Genomic DNA, 17,526 nt, shown 5'->3' on the forward strand with positions numbered 1-17,526 from the left:
GTTCACTAGACTCCTCACTCTCACTAGTGGATGACTCATCTTGACTAGTATATATGTCCTTGTCCCCTCGGGTGTCTTTTTGATGGGGCATTGAGATGCAATATGACATCAATCTAGAAATTTAAAACATTTGATTTCAATAGTGCGAGTGTGTGATGAATGTCTCTCCCTTTCTTTTTCTTTTTCTCTCTAGGTTCTTGAAGGATTTTTCTCTCTAGATTTATCCTTGGAATAATTTTCCCAACCTCTTGTGGTCTTTCTTAGAATAAGAGCTAGAGTCAGACAATTCTTTCTTGTAAGTGCCTTTCCTCAATCTTTTTTTCTACCTTAATATACAATTGTACCAAATCCTTCAAGTCTTAGTAAGGTAGAAGTTCCACTTTATCTCTTATTTCAAGACTCAAATCACTCATGAACCTAGCTATGGTGGTTTTCTCAACCTCCCTTATCCCAACCCTCATCATGTATAACTCCATATTTTGTTTATATTCTTCTACACTCATGTCCTTTAGATGAAGCCTTTGAAGCTTATCACGGTTATAATATGAGAGAACATGTCTCTTTCTCATTGCATTTCTTAAATCATTCCAATATTGGATTGGACGATCAATGTGGAGATGTCTTTCTCTTTCTAGGAAGGTCCATCAATACATGGAATATCCCTAAAAACTTAGGTATCTAAGGGTAATTTACTTTCCTCACTTACTTGGTGACATGCAAATTGTTGTTCTACCTTCATTTCCAATCAATGTAGACTTCTATATCATCCTTACCATAAATGTGAGGGAGGGCAACCCTAATTTCTCTAGGATTTGTTTTCCTTCTATGCCTTCTAGGGGATGGTTGATAAAATTCAGTAATCCTCAAACAATCCTCATCTTGGGTGCCCCCAATCTCTAGTGGAATTGTTTCTACTCTTTCCTCGATTTTACTTTTGTTTTGAACTTTTTCTTCTTTTTGTTTCAAAACCCTAATTTCCTTCTCAATAATGACAAGGTTAGCTTCAATTTCAATCTTTTATTTTTCTTTCATCAGAGCTTTTTCCTTTTTCCATAACTTTAGTGATTTAAGTTCTTGAGTCAAATGTGTTATACTCTTAAGAAAAGAACATGAATCACTTCCACTATGGTGGAAGGATGTCTAGACATTTTGAATTTTCAAAATTACTCACTGCTAAGACAAAGACTCTAACCTAATTCAGACTCTAAGTAACAAGACTTTGGAACTTACTAAGTTACTATGCCTACATGTGAGCTTGAAAAGAAAAAAAAAACTAGGTAATGCTTAATGATGAAAACTTGTTAGTACTTGTGAGCTTCAACACATTTTCACTGTCTACACGTGTTTCTATTACAAGGAAGTCAACACTTGGGAGATAGAAGAACACCAAAAATTCCTTCAAGACACCTAAGTTAAAGTTCGAATTACAAGAAAATTAAATAAAGCAAATTAAAAGAAGAAAGTAATGGGGTATCTCTCAACCCTCTCCAAGTGTTTAACTCTCATTGCTTCTTGGCTTGTAGAGTCTCCCAAGGATAACACTTTTTCTTTCAGTCTCACTTCCTCTAGAATGCTACCTTCAAAGGTTAGTTAATCTAAAATGGAAACACATAAATCCAAATTTGAATTCCACTTCAATAGGTCAAGGAAAGTAAATCAATAAAACTCAATTTAAAAAGCTAAAAAAGAGATGTAGATGAATTCAAAAAGTGTCCAAACAAGTAGGCAAACTAAAATTAAAGTTCACAAAGAAGTTGATACAAACCAAGTAGTTATGAAGATGACCAAGGAAGCAAAAGACAAAACACATGGCGAGCCGTCATCTCAACAAACAATTCAAGACCCCACCAAGGATCTCATGGACCCGACCAGAGGAGATGGGCATAAACGAGAGCACCAACTATTCTTCCTTTTGGTCTTCTTAAGAGATAGAATATGTTGTAAATAATTTTGGGCTCACTTTAGGGGTCCAAATAGCAAAAATAGACTAGAATAAGGTGTCTTTAGCATAATAGGGGATGTAGTCTTTTTTCCCTTTTCCCATCCTACCCCTCTTGCTTGTTTTCCAAGACTCATTCACCTATAAATAGGAGGTCTACCCATTGTATTTTACAAGTTGAATTTGAATGAAGTATCTTAGGCCTACTGATATCAATGGAGGCCTAGTCTTCTTGGATCCGTCAAACCATAGTCCTAGTTGTTGATCCCTTGACTTCAAGTCTTCCATCACCCACACTTTTTCACTTTTGTAATTTTCAATCCAAAGATAAAATACTTCATTAACTTTCCCTATTTCCTATTTATACAAGTCCTGATGAATTTCAAGTAATAGAGGACTTCACTAATGCAGGAAGAGGTCATCCACCCAAGCATTTAAAGTTCTTCCTTCTAGTCTTCTAAAAAATTAAAGAAGAATTAAATAAAGAGAGGACCAAGCCTAAAGCCAACAAGAAGACTACAAGCATTCAAGAATGAGCTCCAATTAATATCTCTCTTTATAGTTTCTTTTGTATAAATTTGTAAATAATATAGAATAGCTTTAGGATGTGCTAAAGAGAGAAACCTTAAAGACACCTCCATTGTATAGCACTTTAGGCGCTAGTTTTAGGAAAAATCTAGAAAGTTGTCTCTTCACACTCCTTTAGGTGCTAGAATAGAAGGAGTTAGAAGGTGACCTTTCAAAAGCTTCTCTTGTAAGCTTCTCTTGTACTTTGTGACCAGCCCTCTCAATTATAAAAGGGGTGCTTAGGTCTTTGAAATAATAAGATTGATTTTTGAGAGTGAAGAACCTCTACCAAATTGGTGAGTGAGAGAGAGACTTGTGTCTTCTTCTCTTCTAGTCTTATCTTGAGTGAATTCTTGGGCTCTCAAGTGGCGGCAACAACACTCATCTTGAAGCCAACCATCCTTCAAGTGGCGTGCACATTCCAAGAGTTTCATCCACATAACTCCATTTTCCCTTCATTCCAAATTACCCATTTTTGTTCTACTTGCTTGTTTTCACTTTCAATCGGTGCAATCTCTTCCTTATGATCTCCTCTTTCATTTGTTGCACTTATATTCAATTTTAATCGGTGCAAATTGGTTGTTCTTGCTGTTTTAGTCACGTCCTCCATGGGTATAATTGTTATATGTTGTGTTCTTGAGTTTCTATCAATGGGTTTGTTGTTCAAAATGGGTTTCTATGTGAGTTTGGCTTGGTTACTTGTGTTTTGGTGAGTTCTTGAATGTTAAGAACATTGATCAAGTTCTTGAAAAGTGCCTAATCATATTCCAACTCTTGTTGAATCCATAACATCAGTGTTGTCAAGATCGCGAGTTAACTCGCCGATCTTCCGAGTTTACGATCTTTCCAGGCAAAATCGCGTCAGATCAGAGATGGGATCGGACCATCTCTGGATCGGAGCGATCCAGCGATCCAAGGGCTGGATCGGACGATTCAAGGGCCCCAGCGATCCATGACGTGGCCCAAATAGAAAACCCTAAATTAATAAAACCCTAATTTTAAAAACTGAAACCCTAATCTGAAACGAAACCCTAATTTTTCTTAACTTGTGCCGCTGATTGTGCTTGTCGTCGCAGCTCTTCTCGTTGACGCCGCCTTCGCGCACCACCGCGTACCACCGCGCACACTCTTGCTCGCCGCCGTCGCCTTCGCGAACCATCGCGAACGCTGCGTTGCGCCGCCGCCGCCTTCGCGCACCACCGCGAACGCTCCGCTTTCGTGCTCTCTCTGCTTCGCGATCGCTCCGCCTTCGTGCTCTCTCCGCTTCGCGATCGCTCCGCCACTGCCTTCCGCTCCGTCACTGCCTTTCTCTCTGCCACTGCCTTTCGTTAATTTTTGGTGATCATTTATAATGGCTAGTGGAAGAACTGATTCAGCTTGGAAGCACTGTGTGTTTGTTGATGGAAAAACAAGGAACCTAAGGTGTAAATACTCTGATAAAGTACTCACAGGAGGGGTTTACAGATTAAAACATCATTTAGCCGGGACTTCAAAGGATGTGGGGGCATGTGTATCAGTGCCTGAAGATGTTAAAAAATCAATGATGGATACTGTTGTTAATCTGCAGCAAATTTTTTTAAAAAAGTCAATCTCTAGAGAAGAGAGTTCAGTGGGACAAACAGAAAGTGGTATAAAAAGATCAATTGAAGAAGAGATTGGGAACTCATCAAATATTTTCAAGAGAAAAGGATCTCAAAGTACTATTAATGCCATTTTCAAGAAGAATGACAGAGAAGATGCATGTCAAGAGATTGCTCGGTTTTTCTACAATAATGCTATCCCTTTTAATGTAGCAAAGAGTGAAGAATTTAAGAGGATGGTTGAGTTAATTGGTAGACATGGTCCCGGATTAAAGCCACCATCCTATTATGAAATAAGAGTGAAATACTTGAAGCAAGAGGTTGAGAAGACAAATCTGATTGTAGAAGAACATAAACTTTTCTGGAAAAAATATGGATGTACAATAATGACAGATGGCTGGACCGATAGGAAGAGGAGGACTATACTGAATTTTTTGGTAAATAGTCCAAGGGAAACGGTCTTTTTGAAGTCTATTGATGCATCTGATATATGCAAGACAGCTGAAAAAATCTTCAAAATGGTGGATGATATTGTTGAAGAGGTTGGGGAAGAAGATGTCATCCAAATTGTAACGGACAATGCAGCAAATTATAAAGCAGCTGGGGAGTTGTTAATGCAAAAGAGGAAAAAGTTGTATTGGACTCCTTGTGCAACCCACTGCATTGATCTAATGTTGGAAGATTTTGAAAAGAAAATCCCACTCCATCACGACACAATCGCCAATGGGAAGAAGATTACAACCTACATCTACTCCAGAACTGGTCTTATCTCCTTGCTGCACAAATATAGTGAAGGAAAAGATTTGATAAGACCAGCCAATACTCGCTTTGCCACCTCTTATCTGACTTTAGGATGCTTGAATGATAATAGAGGATCACTTATTAAGATGTTCACATCCTTAGAGTGGCAATCTAGTCAATTTGCAAAAACTAGAGATGGAGGGTTGGTGGAAAATCTGATAATGGACAAGGGATTTTGGAAAAGCATTTTAAATTGCTTGAGGGGTGCTCTTCCCCTGATTAAAGTGTTGCGCATGGTTGATTCAGATGAGAAACCAGCCATGGGATTTATTTATGAAGAGATGGATAGGGCAAAAGAGAAGATACAAAATCTCTTCAATGGAGTTAGTAAAAGGTAATTTACCTATATTTGATTTCTAAATTAGATATACAAACTTGTTTTGGAGATTTATTTATTTGTTTTTATCTTATTTAGCTACACTCCCCTTTGGGAAATCATTGATCAGAGATGGGACAACCAATTGCATAGGCCGTTGCATGCTGCAGGCTATTATCTTAATCCCATGTTACACTATCATCCTGACTTTAAAGTTGATTATGAGGTGAAACGTGGAATGTATGAATGTTTGGAGAGGTTGGTGAGAGACCTTGATGTGATGAGTAAAATTGATTTTCAATTAGAGAGTTTCAAGAGCAAGTCTGGATTGTATGGTACTCCCTTAGCTCAACTTGGACTCAAGACTAAAACTCCATCACAATGGTGGGAATCATATGGTGATGAACATCCAGAACTACAAAGATTTTCAATTAGAGTATTGAGTTTGACTTGTAGTTCATCTGGCTGTGAGCGTAATTGGAGTGCTTTTGAAAGGGTAAGAATTTAGTTCATCTGGCTGTGATTTCATAATTATTTTTTAGATGATCATATGATGTGTTAACTACTTTTATAATTATTTAGGTTCACACTAAGAAAAGAAATCGTTTATACCAAATGACTATGAACGATGTGGTGTTTGTGATGACTAATTCAAGATTGACGAAGAAGAAAGATGTTAGAAAGACAAAAGAATATACGGTTGATGATCTTTCTTCTGATGATGAATGGACTGTGGAGGAAAATGAAACATTACATGGTTTAGATGAAGAAATATTACTTGAAGTTGGAGCTAGTAAAGGAGCAACAATTGAGGTTCCTCCAATTGATGATGATAATGATTTGGAAGTTCCTCCAATTGATGATAATGAAAATGAAGATTTTTTGGAGGATGAAGATGATTATCCTATGATGAATGCGAATGATTTTGTTGGATAGTTTATTTGTATTAAACATTATCTTGAATCTACTTTCTTTTAATTATGTTATGTATTTGAACCGTTTTATGAATTATGAATCTATGTTAAATTATGTTATGTATTGCAACCATTTCATGAATTATGAATGTATTTTTAATTATCTTATGTATAGTAACTCGAATAGTAACTCTTCCGAGTCGAGTTACGATCCCCGAGTTACGAGTTTTTTTTCTCTCTCCGATCCACCTCCGAGTTACGAGTTTGACAACACTGCATAACATGTTCATATCATATCTCCATCATGTTACTGGAATCATATCAAGTCCCCTCTTTATTATAGTTTAATCTATGGATAGTTCCCATATTTCTCCTACTATCTTCTTGATGGTATAATAACGAACATTGTTGACAATTTCCATGAGTCTCTAGTGTTTTGTTACCACTCTTCCTCTTGCATTTTTTTAATGGATGGTTTATTAATTTATGTCCACAAGAAAAATGTTGGTAGAGGGAAATTGAGTAGAGAAAATCCTTGAAAGATACACGGATAACAAGTTTCATACATTCCAAAAACTAAAATGACTTTTGTTAAAAAGGCACAATTCCAATATATTCTTGTTATTGTTATGGAAGAACTAAAGACTGCAAAGAGCCAATTCTGAAACAAAAATATACAATGCCGATGTTGAAAGCACAACAAGGAGAATCCAAATTTCAAAACACTAGAGGCCCAATTTGATGTGATTCCAATAGCCACATAGAACAAGATTCTTGACATTTTTAGGAATCACCTTGAGCTGGAAAATATAGAGGCACTTTTCTTAGAGTTGGATCATTGTTCTAAGACAAGAACTCACCAATAACTAGTACCAAATCCCAAACTCATTTGGATGAACCAAATATTGTCAAATTAAATCAACAAAGAGATTAAAACTGGAATTGACCGAACAGAATTGAACAAATGATCAAATGAACCGAACCAAAACAGAAATTAAAAACAGAAACAGAACATAGTGCTGGAAAATAGAAAAACCGAAACTGAAAAACTCAAGAACACAAAGCAACATGAACAATTGAAGAAGAAGAAAGGAAGGAGAAGAGAATGCTCATGAAGATGGAAGGAGGATGGATGATCTCGCCACTAGAAGTGTGGAATGCTCCTAGATGAGAGTGATGCCGCCACTTGAGGACTCCATTGATCCATCAAGATAAGACTAGAGAAGAAGGCTCCAAAAGCTCTCCAAAGGTCACTCAAAATTTGAGTAGAGTTTTCTTAGATTAATTCCAATCTGAATTTTACAAAGAGAGCACCTCTATATATAGCCTAAGGTGCTGAAAAACTAAGCTAAAACATTTTAAAATTCCCTCCTAAACTATTCTAGAAACCGGCGCCTAAAACAAACATCCTATGGCACCTCCTATTCTACTTCTACACCTCTCTACTAATACACCCCCCTAAAGCTCCTAATTAAAACCTACAGGATGCTAAAACAAAAGAGGTTTCTAATGTTTTCCTCTAAGCACCTTCAACTAAAGAAATTACAAAAAGAGAAAATAAATGTTCTCTAGCTCCCAAAGCTTTGAACATGCTTCTTGTAATCCTTTGAGGTGGACTTTGACCTCCATGGGCGTCCTCCATTTGTGCCTCCACCTCTTCTTGAGCTTGATGATTGGCCTCCATGTCCTCTTGAGCTTGATCTCCATCATACTCCCCGAGTTGGAGAGAATTCGACCACGAATTCTTGAGACCTACAGAAAAAGGAGTTAGATCGCTGACATTAAAAGTATGACTACCTAAGAAAGTATCAGGCATATCTAACTCATAAGCATTGTCATTAATCCTCTTGAGGACTTGGAAAGGTCCATCCCCTCGAGGCATTAGTTTGGACTTCCTTTGAGTAGGAAAACGATCCTTTCTCAAGTGAAGCCAAACCCAATCGCCCTCATCAAACAACAATGCTTTTCTCCTTTTATTGGCAAGTTCAACATACTTGCCAACCTTCTTCTCAATTCTCTTCAAGAAGGGGATGTCTTTATGCAAAGTTTTCACAAAAGAAGCCTTTTCATCTCCATCTTTGCACAAGACATCTTCAAGAAGGGGAATAGGAAGAAGATCAAGAGGTGTTAGGGGATTAAACCCATAGACCACCTCAAAAGGAGAATGGGAGGTGGTAGAATTTACTACTCGGTTATATGCGAACTCAACATGGGGTAGTAAATTCTCCCACACTCTAGGATTCCCCGAAATAAAGCATCTCAATAGTTGTCCTAAAGTTCTATTCACCACCTCGGTTTGACCATCAATGTGGGTGGCAAGTGGTAGAAAATAAAAGCTTAGTTCCAAGCTTGCCCCACAAGGTCTTCCAAAAGTGACTCAAGAATTTAGGATCTCTATCGGGCACTATAGACCTAGGAATCCCATGCAAGCGAACCACTTCTTGGAAGAAGAGGTTTGCAATGTGGCATGCATCATCCACTTTGTGGCAAGGAATAAAGTGAGCCATCTTTGAAAACGATCCACTACCACAAAAATGGAGTCCTTTCCCTTTGATGTCTTAGGTAAGCCTAAGATGAAATCCATAGATATATCTACCCAAGGCATTGAAGGGATAGGAAGAGGAGTATATAGACCATGGGGATGCATTTTAGACTTAGCTTTGCGGCAAGCTATGCATTTATCACACAAACTATGAACATGTTTATGCATATGAGGCCAAAAGAAATGTTCATGCAACACATCCAAAGTTTTAGCAACCCCAAAATGTCCCATTAAACCCCCCTCATGAGCTTCTCTAACAAGAGATAATCTAATAGAGCATTGGGGAACACAAAGACGTTTTCCTTTAAAAAGAAAGCCATCTTGAATAAAAAAGTCTTTGTGTCCTCCTTTAAGACACTCTTGATAGATGGGAGAAAAATCAAGGTCATCATGATAAAGTTCCTTAATGTGATCAAAACCAAGATATTGAGAGGTTAAAAGATTTAGCAAGGTGTATCTTCGAGAAAGAGCATCCGCCACAATATTTATTTTGCCTTGCTTGTGTTTGATCACATAAGGAAATTGCTCAATGAATTCCACCCACTTAGCATGCCTCTTGTTAAGTTTGTTTTGACTTTTCAAATATTTAAGAGATTCATGATCACTATGTATCACAAACTCTTTGGGAAAAAGATAGTGTTGCCAAGTAAACAAAGCCCTAACAAGTGCATATAATTCCTTATCATAGGTGGAATAGTTGAGATGACTTCCCTTCAATTTCTCACTAAAATAGGCTATGGGGTGGCCCTCTTGAAGGAGAACAGCCCCAATACCTATGCTTGAAGCATCACACTCAATCTCAAATGTCTTAGTGAAATTAGGAAGGGCCAAGATGGGAGCATTAGTCAATTTTTCTTTCAAAGTATCAAAAGCATTTTGTTGTGCTTCTCCCTAATGAAAGACCACATCCTTTTTCACTATGTCATTGAGTGGTGCGGCAATGGTACCAAAGTTTGGGACAAATCTTCTATAGAAAGAAGCAAGCCCATGAAAACTTCGGACCTCATTCAAAGATTTCGGTGTAGGCCAATTTTGAATGGCCACCACCTTTGTTTTGTCCACATGGACCCCTTTACAACTCACAACAAACCCTAGGAATTCTATATGATCAAGAGCAAACATACATTTAGCAAGGTTAGCATACAAATGTTCCTTCCTAAGGGTTTCCAAAACTTGCCTAACATGCAACCTATGGTCATTCAAAGATAAGCTATAAATGAGAATGTCATCAAAGTAAACCACAACAAACTTACCAATGAAAGGTCTAAGAACATGATGCATGAGGCGCATGAAGGTACTTGGTGCATTAGTTAAACCAAAAGGCATAACTAACCACTCATATAAACCAAAGTTGGTCTTAAAAGCCGTCTTCCATTCATCACCCGGTTTGATACGGATTTGATTGTAGCCGCTTTTAAGATCAATCTTTGAAAAGATTTTAGAACCATGTAATTCATCCAACAAATCATCTAGTCTAGGTATGGGATGCCTATACTTAATGGTTATGTTATTTATGGCCCTACAATCCGAACACATTCGCCATGTGCCATCCTTTTTTGGCACTAAGATGATAGGCATAGCACAAGGACTCATGCTATCTTGCACCCACCCTTTCTCAATCAAAGCCTCAACTTGTTGGCGAATTTCCTTGGTTTCACTTGGATTGGTCCTATATGCTGGACGATTTGGTAAAGAAGAGCCCGGTATCAAATCAATTTGGTGCTCAATCCCTCTCAAAGGTGGAAGTCCTTTTGGAGGATCTTGAAACACATCTTTGAACTCTTCTACCAAATTTTCCAAGCAATGAGGACTATCAACAAGTGATTCTACTCTAAGAGTTCTAGGGATGGCTAAGAAAAGAGGATGATGAGCCACTATTTCCCTTTCAATATCACGCCTAGACACAAGGAGTGTAGGCTTAGAACTCTTATCTTTTTTTTCTTTTTTATCTTTTTCACTCTCCCTCTTTTTCTTCATGATAACTTGGTCCTCATGGACTTCTCTTGGAGAGAGAGATTTTAAAGTAACCTTGTGACCATGGAATTCAAAAGATAGTTTGTTGGTAAAGCCATCATGTAAAACTTTTCTATCAAATTGCCAAGGCCTTCCCAAAAGAACATGAGTGGCTTCCATGGGCACAACATCACATAATACCTCATCTTTGTATTTTCCAATGGAGAAATGGATGAGGACTTGTTTATTAACAATTATTTCTCCTACTTCACTAAGCCATTGTAATTTGTAGGGCTTTGTATGAGAGATAGTAGGCAATCCAAGCTTATCTACTACTCTTGTACTAGCCACATTTGCACAACTACCCTCATCCACTATCAAGGAACAAATGTTGTTTTGAATAAGACATCTTGTATGGAAAATATTTTCCCTTTGACTTTCATCAAAAGGTTGTGAAACTTGTCCAAGAAGTCTTCTCACAACTAACAAGTCCCCTTCAAGTGGACATTCGCTCTCTTCCTCACTAGATGCATGAGAATGCAATGAATGCTTATCCGAATCATGCTCACTAACTACAATGCCCTCATGCATGTACATACTTCGTTTGGAAGGACAATTTGCAGCAATATGACCATAACCCATACATTTAAAGCATTTAGTGTTAGATGTTCTAGTGGGAGACTTAGGTCTAGAAGTAGATGGCTTAGATTCCTTGGGTTTGAAAGAAGAATCTTTGGAAGGATGTTTAGAAAAAGAAGTTTTGTTTCTCCAAGACTTGGAGTAGTATCCATCATTGGAAGCATTTTTAAAAGAGTTTTTCTTAGCAAGTTAGGCTTCCACCTTCATTGCAAGATGAACTAAAGAGCCCAATGATGAATACTCTTGTAACTCAACAATGTCTTGAATATCCTTCCTAAGACCACTCACAAACCTAGCAACCATGGCTTCTTCACTTTCTTCTAATTCAATTTTAAGCACAAGCGTCTCAAGCTCCTTATAATATTCATCCACATTTAGCGTGCCTTGTTGAAACCGTTGAAGTCTCAACATGAGGTCTTTCCTAAAATGTGGGGGCACAAACCTAGCGCGCATATGATCCTTTAAAGAGTTCCAAGAGTCCACGGGAGGACCCTTGTGATAGATAATGTCCTTTACAATTCCATGCCACCATTTCATGGCATAATCACTAAACTCTAGGGTGGCTAGCTTGAGCTTATGCTCATCTTGGACCTCATGGATCTCAAAAATTTGTTCACACTTAGCCTCCCAATCTAAATACACATTTGGATCACTAGAACCATTAAAACAAGGGAGCTTGACCGAAGGAAGCTTGGACTTTGCATCATGGTAGAAGCCATTGCCGTAGTGAATTCTTTCCCCTTGGTGATGATGTCTTTGTCCATGGACTTGGGGTGGAGGTCTCCTTCTCCTATGCTCATCTTCACGGCCAACATCATTTGAAGAAGCTCTTGAAGATGGTCTATGAGAATGATGTCCATCATGGATAGAAGGAGATGGTCTAGCTTGTTGGACCTCCATCTTTAGCATTTTCTCCTCCAACCGTCTAATTGTTCTTTGAGCTTCATGTAATTCACCAAGAATGGAAGCTTTGGAAGGAGAATTCTGTTTGTAGGATGCATCACTTGAAAATCCAGCCATTTGTAATTAAAAAAAACAGCAAACACACAAAAACAGCAAACAAGTTAAAAATTAGCAAAAACAGTGAGCTTTTGGCAATGAAACTGCGGAAATGAACTAAGGCTGAAAAAGATATCACTCTCAAAGAAATAATGTTCTTGCACCAATCTGATCTTGAGGCCTTGGAATCCTCAAATGAAATATGTCAAAGCAAGCACACCAATCTTAAGAGCAAACCACCACAAAACCAAAGAAACAATAAAGACAAACAAGAAAAAGTATAAGCAAGGAAAGGTAATTGCAAAAGGAATACTATATGTAAGACAAACTCAAAGAGTAAGAATGAAAGACAATCAAGAAAATAAAGAACTCAATGAGAAAAGTAGGCACACAAAAGAATACCTAAAGAAAAGCACTAGAGTAGATGAAGAAAACAAAAAATTTAGCTACTGGAAATTTTTTTTTTAAAATGCAAACTGTGCTTGATATTCACTGATTTAACTGGAACGTTGTAGAGCGAACTGGATTATGAAATTTATACCACAGAAACTTCAAGATGTTAACTCAAAAATGGCACTGGAATCAATTAAAAACAGTAAGCCAATTGAGAGAAATAAGTTTTTTAAAATCGCTGCCAGATTACCGTATTTTTTTTGGCAGGAATGTACACTTTTTTTATTTTATTTATCATTTTTTGTGTACTTCATATTTTTGAATGATTCTTTTTTCTATTCTTTTCTAACACTTTGAATATCTCAAATCCAGAATTTCAGAATTTTACAGTACGTAAATCAGTTGCAATAAGGAAAAACAGTAAGCACTTTTTTCAAAAACAGAGGAATCCTTAATAGGAATAAAAAAACAAAATGATGAACTAGCAAAGACATAATAGAAAATGATGTATTGGAATTTGTATAGGTCTAGAATACAAGTATGAACTCAAATCTAAAAAGAAAATGCACAAAGGATCAACATCAAATCAGAAAATTATATGACACCAAAGCAAGAAACAATCAAAACAATAAAAGTACTACTAGAAGTAATGACATATATGGAATAACATGACTAAGACAAAACTTGACATGATTCAAAAATTAAAAGACACATCACAAATTGTAACAAGTGAAAGGAAGCTTAAGATAAACTCTAGGAAGGATAATGCCATTCCAAAAGAGCAACCATACTCATAAGAAGAATGAGTGCTATAAACCTTTTCACAAACACTTGGTGTAAAAGAAAAACAGCAAGAAAACTCAAGTAAAATTCTAAAACAGAAACTTAAATTGCAAGAAATTAAAAGAGCTCTTGAAATAAAGTGCACACAACTCAACAATTAAACAAGAATGAACCTAAGACTCATGATACCACATGATGTGATTCCAATAGCCACATAGAACAAGATTCTTGACATTTTTAGGAATCACCTTGAGCTGGAAAATATAGAGGCACTTTTCTTAGAGTTGGATCATTGTTCTAAGACAAGAACTCACCAATAACTAGTACCAAATCCCAAACTCATTTGGATGAACCAAATATTGTCAAATTAAATCAACAAAGAGATTAAAACTGGAATTGACCGAACAGAATTGAACAAATGATCAAATGAACCGAACCAAAACAGAAATTAAAAACAGAAACAGAACATAGTGCTGGAAAATAGAAAAACCGAAACTGAAAAACTCAAGAACACAAAACAACATGAACAATTGAAGAAGAAGAAAGGAAGGAGAAGAGAATGCTCATGAAGATGGAAGGAGGATGGATGATCTCGCCACTAGAAGTGTGGAATGCTCCTAGATGAGAGTGATGCCGCCACTTGAGGACTCCATTGATCCATCAAGATAAGACTAGAGAAGAAGGCTCCAAAAGCTCTCCAAAGGTCACTCAAAATTTGAGTAGAGTTTTCTTAGATTAATTCCAATCTGAATTTTACAAAGAGAGCACCTCTATATATAGCCTAAGGTGCTGAAAAACTAAGCTAAAACATTTTAAAATTCCCTCCTAAACTATTATAGAAACCGGCGCCTAAAACAAACATCCTATGGCACCTCCTATTCTACTTCTACACCTCTCTACTAATACACCCCCCTAAAGCTCCTAATTAAAACCTACAAGATGCTAAAACAAAAGAGGTTTCTAATGTTTTCCTCTAAGCACCTTCAACTAAAGAAATTACAAAAAGAGAAAATAAATGTTCTCTAGCTCCCAAAGCTTTGAACATGCTTCTTGTAATCCTTTGAGGTGGACTTTGACCTCCATGGGCGTCCTCCATTTGTGCCTCCACCTCTTCTTGAGCTTGATGATTGGCCTCCATGTCCTCTTGAGCTTGATCTCCATCACAATTCCTACCCGAAAACAAAGCACAATATTAGCATATGGTGCATCAAAATAGATAGACTTTTGGTAGTGAAAAAATTGCTACTAAAGAAAAACAATCATGTAGAGTTTCTTTTTATAGATAAAGAAGAAGGATTACAAGAACAATATCTATTCAGGTAGTGTTAGAATACCATACCATGGTTACTAACATCTATATAGGAGCACAAGGCAAACAACCTATAATAAATACTAATGTGGGTACTAATTGATTCACTGAAGTGTTTCCACTATCTTTTTGGTGCCACCAATAAGAAGGTAAACAAACAAAGTCCATGTTTGTTCCAGATTATTTCTAAGGAAACAATTTCTCTTTCAAAAGCTCTCTTATAAAGCTGTCAAAAAAATATTTCCACAAACAAATCATGTCAAAATTAGTTATTGTCTATGTCCAGGACAAAAATTAAGCTTCCAATAGTCTATCAGATCTAATGGGTGTCAGAAGTAAAATACATATAGGCATACCAAAATTATAATTGAGATAAGTCAAGGTGTAATATCATCGTCAAGTTTATTCTAGCTGTCACACTAGTATATAGTATTGTTGAAACATTACTAATAGTAACTTCACCATGTGTGATACTACCAAAAAACATAAAATATATTAGAATCAATGTTAGTGCAGTCTCAGTTTTGGTAGCATATAGCCAAATACTGCTTTTAAATCTTCATTAATGGAATACGAAAATAAGGACCTTTGTTCATCAAATGAATGAAAGGAAAAAAAAAAGGCACATTAGCTGCTGATTAATTAATTATATTTGTCAAATAACAATATAACAACTGATAGGGATTCTGAGATTACAAATGGAATTTCAAATCCAAAAGTATATCAGGTTAATGTGAACACTTACAAGCTAGCAAAACAAAGCAAAAACCTCAGCTGAAAGAGCAGTATACCAAACTTGTAGAGAGTATTATGGCATTGCCATAAATTATGGATTGGAGAATGCTAAAACTCTAGAGTGGTTCTTAAAAAGAAATATATTTTGTTCATGCTTTCCTCGAGCCTCAAAGGTTAGCAACATTCTAGTGATGACATCTTTAAAGTTAATAGCATGGTTATTCACATATGTTGAAACAAATTTTCGCCCAAATAGTTCAAGTTCTTCCGACAGAAAAAAGCAATTTATCAATATTCTCCTAGGACGACAAGATCAAGTGAATCTTCTTCATTTAATGTGCTTTGCCTAATCAAAATGACCACAACTTGGAAGTAGAATTGAAGATAGCTCTTAAGTGATGTAACATAATAGTTATTTGGCAATGCTAAAAATCAGTACAAAACATCAAGCATAAAATGAAAGCCACAAAATTAAAAGTCAATTTCAACAATGAAGTACAGCAAATAAGATGTTCCAAATTTAAGGTATGTATATAAGATCAATTGACTTCTGACCTTTGTACGCATCTAATACTAGTGGTTCATTTTTCTGAAATCGGGTCACATATCTCTCCAAAAACACTTTATCACTGATCTTGATGAAGGTACTTATTTTCAAATCACTCTTTATCAAACCCCTTGACTTCAAAAGCTTAACAACTGCACATCTAGGGATAACTGTCTTCTCCAAGTTGCATTTAAGAATTTCGGGGCATCCAACAATGTGTTCTACTGGCAAACCCATATCTTTCATCAAGAAGCTCAATATTTTCATAATCTTATTGTCTGACAACATCAGAAACTGAGGATGCTTTCTGAAAGCTAAAAGACAGATATCAGTGGACCAGCCCCACCTCTCAAAAGCCTCTAATTTTGATTTCCACATTGCTTCACTCATCTCTGCAAACACTTGGAGTGCCACCACAAAATTTACTTTCAAAGGATCAAACCTCATTTCCTTCACTTTCTCCACAGCCTCAACAAATCTCGAATGATTCATAAATGTTACACTTGGAAAATTGGTTACAAGAAAGGAAATGGAATGTTGAGGCACCCCAAGCTGTCTCAAAGTCCCAACATTTTGAACTGAACTCAGAAAATTTCCACGGTTGACGTGCCACCTATCGTGCTTCAAGGTGGAAACCACTTCCTTATCACTGTGAACTAGTCTCTTGATGATCTGGTAACGGGGGATAATAGTTTTGTCCAAGCTAGAACTCAAAAATGAAGTGTTTCCAATGAGGAATCTAGGAAGGTCAGTGGTTGAAAACCCAATAGAATGGAAGAACTTGAGTTTTGGCAAAAGGGTCTTTTCAGGTTTTGACAAAAGCACAGAAGGGATTTTCTTTACAAGGCTATGTAAGTGGGTATCAGAAAACCCGTAGTTCCTGAGAAGATCAATTACAGCATTTGCCCCATCTGGTTTTTTCAATTCCAACCTTTTTGTGAGTTTCAGGGCTTTTTCTGAGGACAACCCAGATGAGTTGATGATGTCATATACGTTAAAGGTGTAACTTTTTTGGTGATTTGTGTTTGATACAGATAGAGTTCTTGAAATGAAGAAATGAACCGCATTGTGACAGAGAAAACCAAAGTGGGGGGTTCTACTTGTTAACCTATAACTAAGAAAATGGTGCATTTGTAATGAAATTGCTGAAGAAAATTGATGACTAACCCAATTTCAATTTACAGGATGATGCTTCCTTCCGCTCAGTCTTCACAGTTCACTGCCTCAGAGTGATGCACCTACAATGGCGTTTTCGAACACAACACTTCATGACGGCGTTTAGGCTTTTTCTTCCTACACCCTCGTAATTTCTAACTGCACTTCACTAGTTTTGACCATTTTATCTTTAATAAAAGTTAGTTTTCTAATTACACTTCACCAATTTTGATCATTTTTACCTTTAATAAAAGTAATTTCAAAATTATCTGTTCTTAGAATAAATTTTTGACATTTTCAAAATATAATTTTCAAAACTGATTTTTAAATAAAATTTTTGAAATAAGATTTTTA

General features: G+C 36.7%; 1 protein-coding gene across 2 annotated transcripts; it reads right to left on the reverse strand.

Moving 5' to 3' along the window:
* Positions 1 to 1,305: 1,305 nt before the first annotated feature.
* Positions 1,306 to 17,277, reverse strand: LOC137831105 (transcription termination factor MTERF15, mitochondrial-like). Of its 2 annotated transcripts, none has more exons than XM_068638641.1 (2): positions 16,026 to 17,277; positions 1,306 to 1,595 (listed from the first exon to the last, which is right to left on the reverse strand). In XM_068638641.1, exons 1-2 carry the CDS (start codon positions 17,146 to 17,148, stop codon positions 1,591 to 1,593), a joined length of 1,128 nt encoding a protein of 375 aa, XP_068494742.1. In that variant the 5' UTR covers positions 17,149 to 17,277; the 3' UTR covers positions 1,306 to 1,590. The 2 variants fall into 2 exon arrangements, with proteins under 2 accessions (XP_068494742.1, XP_068494741.1); XM_068638640.1 differs by lacking the exon at positions 1,306 to 1,595 and adding an exon at positions 14,131 to 14,595 and having other exon boundaries at positions 16,026 to 17,276.
* Positions 17,278 to 17,526: the final 249 nt, after the last annotated feature.

Source organism: Phaseolus vulgaris, chromosome 6 (genome assembly GCF_000499845.2).
Source record: "Phaseolus vulgaris cultivar G19833 chromosome 6, P. vulgaris v2.0, whole genome shotgun sequence".
Taxonomy (NCBI): domain Eukaryota; kingdom Viridiplantae; phylum Streptophyta; class Magnoliopsida; order Fabales; family Fabaceae; genus Phaseolus; species Phaseolus vulgaris.